General features: G+C 31.0%; 1 protein-coding gene across 1 annotated transcript; it reads left to right on the forward strand.

Annotated features, from left to right (window-relative positions):
- The first annotated feature begins 80 nt into the window (after positions 1-80).
- LOC139490813 (uncharacterized) lies at positions 81-10,615 on the forward strand. The gene is made up of 5 exons (XM_071277853.1): positions 81-167; positions 1,107-1,288; positions 7,430-7,555; positions 9,042-9,221; positions 10,273-10,615. The coding sequence occupies exons 1-5, from the start codon at positions 165-167 to the stop codon at positions 10,478-10,480; spliced, it is 699 nt and encodes a 232-aa protein (XP_071133954.1). The 5' UTR covers positions 81-164; the 3' UTR covers positions 10,481-10,615.

The raw sequence follows: 10,615 nt of genomic DNA on the forward strand, positions 1-10,615 counted from the left end.
AGACTTTTAAGTAATACATCAGTTTATAACGTACAAATAAAAGGACGAATCAAAAAACGATGTAACAAAACCGAAGAAAGTAATTTCCTCGTTTAAGCATATAAATATCCATATTTTCTAGTTTAGAAATCAGATTTAATTTTGACTCAGAACAAGAATTTACAATGGTAAGATTAAATCTTAATTAATTTAAATAATTTTTCTTATAATGAGGAAAAGTTTATGAACAACTATTAAAATATGACAAATTTGTCTCAATTTAAAGTTAAGGTCACAGTTAAAAGAAAAACAAATTTCCTATTTGGATAAAACTATTTTCTGAAGGAAAACGTTTTTCTATGGGAAATATTATGAATATATTGCTTTCTTTTAAAGTAGTCTATACGGAAGTCTATAAATGATAAGATTATGTAGATGTTTTAAGAAATACTTATATTTAATAAACATTTATGAAATTTAATATATACATTAAAAAGTTCTATAAGAATTTTTAATACATTTACACAATATATTGCTAAACAAATTAGCTTCATTAGGCATGCGCATCTCTCATGGTGATATCGGATGCATGACAAAAAAGAAATTAAGCTTGAACTTCACAAAATTTGAGTTAAAGTTTAGCATATTTATTGATGTTCTATAAAAATACATGTTTGTAGCTCAAACTACATAAAGTTGGAGTAAAAGTTTAACAGAATTTGGAATATTCAATAAAGTGTATGAATTTCTATAAATCAATTTGTATGATTTCAAGATTATTATTAAGAGTTGTTTTTAAATTATTTTCATCTCTCTCATTGAGTTCACCAGGATCAAGAGTTCCTAACTGTTGCATCAGAAATCCCTCTCTCTCTTTTGTCATATATATATATATGTTTTCTCTGTTTTCACTTTTTTGCTTATAGAAGTTTGTTTATTTGAGCATTATGTCTTTTCATTCATTTGAAGATATTAAAGCATAAATTGTTTGAATAAATAAACTATGTAAGATGAAATGTATTATAAACTTTAAGCATATTATTCCTGTGAACAAAAACTATCATAAAATAGATAAAATTTGAGATAGCAGAAAAAGTTCCTTTAAAAACAAGTATTATTTTTCTCAGGTTCCACTTCAACTTTATATTGCTGTCATAGCTGTGACGCTTGCTACTGCTCTCCCTAATCCGAAGAGTAAAAAATGGCAGCTCTGTCAGAAATACGACTTGTTGTATAGACAATGTCTACCTCCACAGAAATGGATTTGTGATAAGAGTAAGGTTCCAGAAACCTACGTTAGATATAACATGTAAGTACTCTTATTATACGTAATGTTATTAACAAGTAAACTCATCATAGATGCCATGGTTATGCAATAATTAAAAAATACATAAGATTCCGAGGTAATCGTTGAGGTTTATCCAAAGTCCATTAAAACCTTGGTGATATGTTACAACAGAAAGTAAAGATCAAAGATCAGAATGCACACACATGCTTCACTTAAGGCAAACACTAATACAAATTTAAAAAAACATTCACTAGATCCGATATTTCATAATTTTGTATAGCATACAGATGGGTGCGGTCCTAACCTTGACAAAAGTTAATTTAGAGTTAACTTGTTGACTGCTTTTTAAGTTAACTTGAGAATTTTTAAGCAGACCAGCAAGTTAACTTCGTCTACGGTGGACCAGACCTACGGTCCGCTTTTTTATGACTGCTGCAGACCTATCGACGGGTCTGTTCCAGACCAGACCTGTGGACAAGTCTGCTTTTGACCAGTCCTGAGGACAGGTCTGCCCCAGACCAGACCTGTGGACAGGTCTGCTCCTGACCAGACCTGTGGACAGGTCTGCTTCTGACCAGACCTGTGGACAGGTCTGCTTCTGACCAGACCTGTGGACAAGTCTGCTATTGACCAGACCTGGGGACATGTCTGCTTATGAAATGTTATCGTTTTTGCGACTTTTCATATCAGACTTGAGCTTTATTAAAATATACAGTATAAACAACATTCGCATTGTTCTTCCCAAGAAGGCCTCTGATAGCAAATTTCTTTACTCGCTATACTCTACCAGACATTATTCAATAACAACACAATTCTTTCTTTTTTATTTTTATATATTTTTATAAACATTAGTCAATTACATAGAGCTATCATATTTTTTTTAATTAGAAGGCGGATAGAAATTAGGGTTATCCAACGCATCGGAACAACATTCGTATATCATGGGATATCAACATCTTTGTCGACGTTACTTCGTTCCCCGTATTTTACCTGTCCCTTCATAATTTTTACTTTATGCATTTATACATGCATGGATATATATTTCATTGTTATTCTACTTATTTGGATTGGATTTACTATTCTTTTTCCGCAGAATATTCTAACGAAAATTGTACAGTTGTACAGTGTCCGGATATGTACGATGTGGTAAAACTACCAACAATCTCGTCAAATTCGTCAGATTTGTCGAGAGATTTGTGCACATGAATGAAACAGTTGTCACTTGACGTTTAACTACAAACAAAATCAATCAACCACCATAATAGATTAACAGTATACTATTCAGAAGAGAACCTCAAATACATTTTTTATTAAAAGTCACAAATGAATTCAGACATGTCAGTGTTGGTACATGTACTTGGATGATGCGGCCTAATAGTTTCGTTTTACACACCCTAGTGACTGTTCAATATTATGAATACAGAGATGAAACGCTGACATTCTCAATGTATGCGAAAAAAAAATTGCATTAATTGTTTTCCTTATTGCTTACATTTGCCTCCCTACTAACATGTTCACAGGAGTGCCAGGAGCAGACATAATTAGGCGCCATCCCAACAGCGGTCATTTATTTTATACATTGAATCCAGATATCAAAAATATGGCTGATTTACTATGCGCATATATATAGATTTTTAAATTAAAGTGCACATATGCAGGTCAGTTTTTGGTCGATGCAGTCAAATCATTTTGTTGTATAAGTCAGCATGAGGTATGATATCTACTGAAATTTTGTTACGTATCAATATTTTGAATAAAAGGAGGACATGCTGGCACCCTAAATTTATGCGAACACAAATTTGTTGTTATTGTATTGCAATATTGCTGTCCATTGTATTATACATTGAATCCTGACATAACAAATATAACTGATTTACTATGCGGATATATATAGATTTACAAATTAAAGTGCACATATGGTCAGTTTAAAAAGATGCGGTCAAATAATTTTGCCGGACAAGTCAGCATGAGGTATCAAAACTACTGTAATTTTGTTACGTATTAATATTTTGAATAAAAGGATGACATGCTGTCACCCTTAATTTATGCGAACAAAAATTTGTTGTTATATTGTATTACAATATTGCTGTCCATTGTATTATACATTGAATCCTAAAACAAAAAATATGGCTGATTTACTATACAGGTATATAACTTTACAAATCAAAGTGTACATATGGTCAGTTTTAGTTGATGCGGTCAAATAATTTTGTTGTACAATCAGCATGGTCAGCATGAGGTATCAAAACTACTGAAATTTTGTTAGGTATCAATATTTTGAATTAAAGGAGGACATGCTGGCACCCTAAATTTATGCGAACACAAATTTGTTGTTATTGTATTGCAATATTGCTGTCCATTGTATTATACATTGAATCCTGACATAAAAAATATGGCTGATTTACTATGCGGGTATATAGATTTACAAATTAAAGTGCACATATGGTCAGTTTAAAATGATGCGGTCAAATAATTTTGCCGGACAAGTCAGCATGAGGTATCAAAACTACTGTAATTTTGTTACGTATTAATATTTTGAATAAAAGGATGACATGCTTTCACCCTTAATTTATGCGAACAAAAATTTGTTGTTATTGTATTACAATATTGCTGTCCATTGTATTATACATTGAATCCGGACATAAAAAATATGGCTGAATAACTATGCTGGTATATAGATTTAGAAATCAAAGTGCACAACTTGCACAAATTGTCAGTTTTAGTTGATGCAGTCAAATAATTTTGTTGTACAAGTCAGCATGAGGTATCAAAACTACTGAAATTTTGTTACGTATCAAAATTTTGAATAAAAGGATGACATGAAGGCACCCTAAATTTATGCAAACAAAAATTTGAAAAAAATTGCTGATTTAGTATGCTGGTATATAGATTTATGAATAAAAGTGTTCACATGGTCAGTTTTGGTCAACGCGGTCAAATAATTTTGTTGCACAAGTCAGCAAGAGGTATCAAAACTACTATAATTTTGTTACGTATCAATATTTTCAATAAAAGGAGGACATATGCTGGCACCCTAAATTTATGCAAACAAAAAATTGTTGTTATTGTATAGCAATATTGTTGTCCATTGTAATATACAATGTACATTGAATCTTGACATAACAAATATGGCTGATTTACTATGCTGGTATATAAATTTACAAATTAAAGTGCACATATGGTCAGTTTTAGTTGATGCAGTCAAATAATTTTGTTGTACAAGTCAATATAAGGTATCAAAACTACTGAAATTTTGTTACGTATCAAAATTTTGAATAAAAGGAGGACATGCTGGCACCCTAAATTTATGCGAACAAAAATTTGAAAAAATATGGCTGATTTACTATGCGGTTATATAGATTTATAAAAAAAAGTGCACACACGGTCAGTTTTGGTCAACACGGTCAAATAATTTTGTTGCACAAGTCAGCAAGAGGTATCAAAACTACTGAAATTTTGTTACGTATCAATATTTTGAATAAAAGGAGGACATATGCTGGCACCCTAAATTTATGCAAACAAAAAATTGTTGTTATTGTATAGCAATATTGCTGTCCATGGTAATATACATTGAATCCTGACATAACAAATATGGCTGATTTACTATGCTGGTATATAGATTTACAAATTAAAGTGCACATATGGTCAGTTTTAGTTGTTGCAGTCAAAAAATTTTGTTGTACAAGTCAGTTTGAGGTATCAAAACTACTGAAATTGTGTTACGTATCAAAATTTTGAATAAAAGGAGGACATGCTGGTACCCTAAATTTATGCGAACAAAAATTTGAAAAAATATGGCTGATTTACTATGCGGGTGTATAGATTTATAAAAAAAAAGTGCACACATGGTCAGTTTTGGTCAACACGGTCAAATAATTTTGTTGCACAAGTGAGCAAGAGGTATCAAAACTACTGAAATTTTGTTACGTATCAAAATTTTGAATAAAAGGAGGACATGAAGGCACCCAAAATTTATGCAAACAAAAATTTGAAAAAATTTGCTGATTTAGTATGCTGGTATATAGATTGATGAATAAAAGTGCTCACATGGTCAGTTTTGGTCAACACTGTCAAATAATTTTGTTGCACAAGTCAGCAAGAGGTATCAAAACTACTGAAATTTTGTTACGTATCAATATTTTCAATAAAAGGAGGACATATATGCTGGCACCCTAAATTTATGCAAACAAAAAATTGTTGTTATTGTATAGCAATATTGCTGTCCATTGTACTATACAATGTACATTGAATCCTGACATAACAAATATGGCTGATTTACTATGCTGGTATATAGATTTGCAAATTAAAGTGCACATATGGTCAGTTATAGTTGATGCAGTCAAATAAATTTATGCGAACAAAAATTTGAAAAAATATGGCTGATTTACTTTGCGGGTATATAGATTTATAAAAAAAAGTGCACACACGGTCAGTTTTGGTCAACACGGTCAAATAATTTTGTTGCACAAGTCAGCAAGAGGTATCAAAACTACTGAAATTTTGTTACGTATCAATATTTTGAATAAAAGGAGGACATATGCTGGCACCCTAAATTTATGCAAACAAAAAATTGTTGTTATTGTATAGCAATATTGCTGTCCATTGTAATATACATTGAATCCTGAGATAACAAATATGGCTGATTTACTATGCTGGTATATAGATTTACAAATTAAAGTGCACATATGGTCAGTTTTAGTTGATGCAGTCAAATAATTTTGTTGTACAAGTCAGTATGAGGTATCAAAACTACTGAAATTTTGTTACGTATCAAAATTTTGAATAAAAGGAGGACATGCTGGTACCCTAAATTTATGCGAACAAAAATTTGAAAAAATATGGCTGATTTACTATGCGGGTATATAGATTTATAAAAAAAGTGCACACACGGTCAGTTTTGGTCATCACGGTCAAATAATTTTGTTGTACAAGTCAGTATGAGGTATCAAAACTACTGAAATTTTGTTACGTATCAAACTTTGAATAAAAGGAGGACATGCTGGTACCCTAAATTTATGCGAACAAAAATTTGAAAAAATATGGCTGATTTACTATGAGGTATATAGATTTATAAATAAAAATGCACACTTGGTCAACGTGGTCAAATAATTTTGTTGTACAAGTCAGCATGAGGTATCAAAACGTAACTAAATTTTTTATGCATCAATATTTTGAATAAAAGGAGGACATATGCTGGCACCCTAAATTTATGCGAACAAAAATTTGTAGTCATGTGTTAAAATGATGTATTCCTCTAAAATACGTCCTTTCATAGATATACATATAAATAAAGTGCAAATATAGTTGAATTTGGAATATGTATTCAGTGCTCGTTATCATTGTAACCAAGATCGTTTTTTAATTGATAGATTGGCAGATCACAGATAAATTTGTGTTTCAAGCAACGTTTTATGCGAACTTTATTTTCAAATATTTGTATTAAATCCTGTTTATATATAACGGAAGTATTAGTTTTACTTTATTTTCGATGTTTATACTACGAAACAAAGATATTAAAAATATTTTTAAAAAATCGATGTAGAGCGGTCCTGGTTACAAGTTAACTTAGTGTTGAGCAGACCAGTCAAAAGTTAACTTGGGAACAGGTCTGGTTTCGATCGGATTTGTCAAAGCAAAAGTTAACTTTGTGGCAGGACTGGTCTGGAAGTTAACTTATGTTAACTTTATGGCAGGACTGGTTTCGAAGTTAACTTATGTTAACTTTACGGCAGGACTGGTTCGAAGTTAACTTATATCAATAGCGGACCTGTTTCGAAGTTAACTTTTTGGCAGACATAAAAACAGTCCTAGGACCAAGTCCGCTTTTCAAGTTAACTAGATTTTGGTCCTAGGACTGGTCAGAGCAGTCCTAAATTTGGTCATAGGTTAACTTTGACCAGTCCAAATGACTGGTTATCAAGTTAACTTGCTGTACAGGTTAGGACTGCATCCATCTGTAACAGTCATTGTGTTTTAATATGGAAATAAGTAGATTGTATATTAGTCAAAATATGCTTCCATTTTATACTAAATAAATCATCTTACCGCTTCATACTAATTAAATCATCTTATCTCTACATACAGTTAGGCTTATTGAACAGCCTTGAAATTAAAGATGTATTTGACTTTTTCATGAAATAGAAATAAAACTCTCTGTTACAGCCGTCAAGCAATGAAAGACTCAGATGGAAGTTTTGTGAATTACTTAAAACACAGCAAAGAATGCGACGGTGTTTCAAAACACGTTTTCTCTAAACAAAATGCAGTTGAGGATATCAGAGGATCTGGGTAAATAAATTTTAAAAATAGAAAATTTCAATTAAGCACTGACGATTTTATAATGTTGTCTTGAGAAATGTCTTGAGACGGAACGGTCAGAGTGCATATTAATAGTTTTTGTTTCATTCAAAACCTATAGCATCTAAATGAGTTTTTTTTTAATGAACTCTTGTTCAATTTGGAGCTGATACGAATCTTTTACATCAACACATTTCAATGTTTGCTATCTGGTTGGTTTTTTAGAATGAAATACATACTCACAATCACAAAATAGGGCTCCGATTTCTTTAATTTTTTTTTAGAATAATGCAGAAATTATGATGCTAGTTTAATTTTGAAGACGTTTTGTATCGATTTAATACTATTTGGTTTAAAATGAAAAATTAAACAATCAATGCTTACTTATGTTTAAAATGGATCATTAAACAATCAATACTTTCTTATGTTTAAAATGAATAATTAAACAATCAATACTTACTTATGTTTAAAATGAAAAATTAAACAATAAATACTTATTTATGTTTACAATGAAAAATTAAACAATCAATACTTACTTTTGTATAAAATGAAAAATTAAACAATCAATACTTACTTATGTTTAAAATGAAAAATTAAACAATCAATACATACTTATGTTTAAAAAAGATAAAGTAATGAATAGTTATGACCAATAATGAATATAAATAAACAGTAGTGACTTTAAATATGACATGAACGTATGACATTATAAGCTCATTTTGATAAGCTTATACTTTATATAGATAAAGGCAGATGTGGTGTGAGTGCCAATGAGACAACTCTCCATCCAAATAACAATTTAAAAAAGTAAACCATTATAGGTTAAAGTACGGCCTTCAACACGGAGCATTGGCTCACACCGAACAACAAGCTATAAAGGGCCCCAAAATTACTAGTATAAAACCATTCAAACGGGAAAACCAACGGTCTAATCTATATAAACAAAACGAGAAACGAGAAACACGTATATATTACATAAACAAACGACAACTACTGTACATCAGATTCCTGACTTAGGACAGGTGCAAACATTTGCAGCGGGATTAAACGTTTTAATGGATCCATTTATGTTTGTTTTTCCGATAAGTTTATACTTTATAGTTTATGTTTGTTATTCTACCTTGCTACATGTTGAGTATGACCTTTTGATTTATATCAAAGCAAATAAAAGGCATACATCGTAAGACATTTTACTCTGACCAACTAATATGTTACTTCTAATCATTTCACTTTATACTTTTTTTTCTATAATCTTTTTTTTTATTATTAATATTTTAATATATTTAAAAAAAACACACAAGCACTTCTTTCGACTGTTTGCAGTACTACTAGTAACATTTTACAGTAGTTTTAACTTTACCATATGTTAATATGTCTTAAAATATTCTTCTATTTCGTGATAAAAACTACATTGGAATAACGGCACATTGTAACAACATGATTTAGATAAATATTTCAATTCATGTTTTTATTTCAGAATGACGAAAATGGCAAAGATCTATAAATTTCCTATGTGCAGAGAAGTTCGTACGCCTGTGACTCATATTTATAGATCCATCAACCAAATAATGACTGGTAAAAAACTAGGCGATGAAATTTGTGAAGTTGTTTTAAGCGAACAAGGAGTTCAAACTATTCATAAAGTGGAGTGTATAGGGTGAGTAACTTTTAATCTCAAATATATCATTTAGTTATAAAAAATGAACACTATGATCAACCAAAAATGAAGTAAAAATAGAAGAAAAGTATGCCTTGTTTAGAGTTTGGTTGCTGTCGTTCTGAAGTATAAGTAACGCATCCTCTTATTCATGTGTTAATAGTAAACGAATTAATACAGAAAATGAGTGAAAAAACGCTAAATATTTCTTATTAAATGGCAACCAATCCAAATAAAAAGACATGCAACTATAGTTAGGCCAAAATGATATATAGGCTAAACGTGACCATGTTCATGTAGCTGATCCTTATGATTCATATTTTTGGTTATCCCCTGGAATATAGTGTGATTGTTGGTCTAGTTAATGAGTTGATTATTTTCATATTCTAAACATACATATTTGCGCATGTTAAACAACAATGCCCCATCATAGTATGCATGTATGCCTGTTAGTCTATATCAACCATATTCCTTGTTGTTTGTCTATTGTACTTTATTAATAGGAGTCGGATGGAAGTGGTTGGTGATGTATTGTCATTACTTCGACAGTCCCTGATGTTCTTATCAACGAATGATTACTGATCCCTCGATTCCCATACTATCCAATCTTGTCCCTTATAGCTTGTAATTAGTATGTGTGTTTACCCTAAACTACATGTATTGCTTTACCCTATTGTAAATGAATGAGACACATTAAGGAATGTGTAGGGTAAACGGAATAGATAATAAAGGGCCAAAAATGCAGAAAACCGGGGAACAAATAGAGAAAAATAGGCCAAGATATTAAGAAAAGAGAATTATGAGTAAACACAATTGAAAAATGGGGGAAATTACAAAAAAACAACACCTATCCAAACCCTCACATATGTCTAGCGTTGAAGACTTGTGTTCCCTTTCATTATATACCTTGGGTTATTTGTATCATTTTGGTATTTGTGAAGTTGGTTTGTAACCTGCATCCCATTTAACTTATTCCTAGAGAGTTATATATATCATGTTCCATATGACGTTATTTTGTTACTTTAATTTGTTGTTACTTTTTATTTTACAGCCATAAGAGAACAACACAATGCAGATTCCATTATGCACCACAAAAGGATTATTACTGTCGACCAACCAATTACGTAACCAGAACCATGGCAGTGTTATGCCCCAGTGACAATGGAAGAATAACTCTCCATGCCGAGAAGATCCCCACAGCATGTAGTTGTGTAAAGGTTGGATGTGACGATACATTCACACCAAAAAGAATTCTCTAAAGTAAAAGAACTGTATTAAGTCACTTACAAGGACATGTGCAATATATTTCATCCTCATCATTTATGTGTATTGTATTTTATGTTTATGTCTACTAGCAAATCCTAACAGAAGTATTTAATAAAAGTAGCTTTAAA

The sequence above is a fragment of the Mytilus edulis genome, chromosome 10 (genome assembly GCF_963676685.1).
Source record: "Mytilus edulis chromosome 10, xbMytEdul2.2, whole genome shotgun sequence".
In the NCBI taxonomy this organism is placed as follows: Eukaryota; Metazoa; Mollusca; class Bivalvia; order Mytilida; family Mytilidae; genus Mytilus; species Mytilus edulis.

What these genes read in the sequence shown, in the direction of transcription:
- LOC139490813 (XM_071277853.1), top strand. An exon ending in GAGGATATCAGAGGATCTGG is followed by an intron (nt 7,556 to 9,041) that starts GTAAATAAATTT and finishes TTTTTATTTCAG; the next exon opens with AATGACGAAAATGGCAAAGA. An exon ending in CATAAAGTGGAGTGTATAGG is followed by an intron (nt 9,222 to 10,272) that starts GTGAGTAACTTT and finishes TTTATTTTACAG; the next exon opens with CCATAAGAGAACAACACAAT.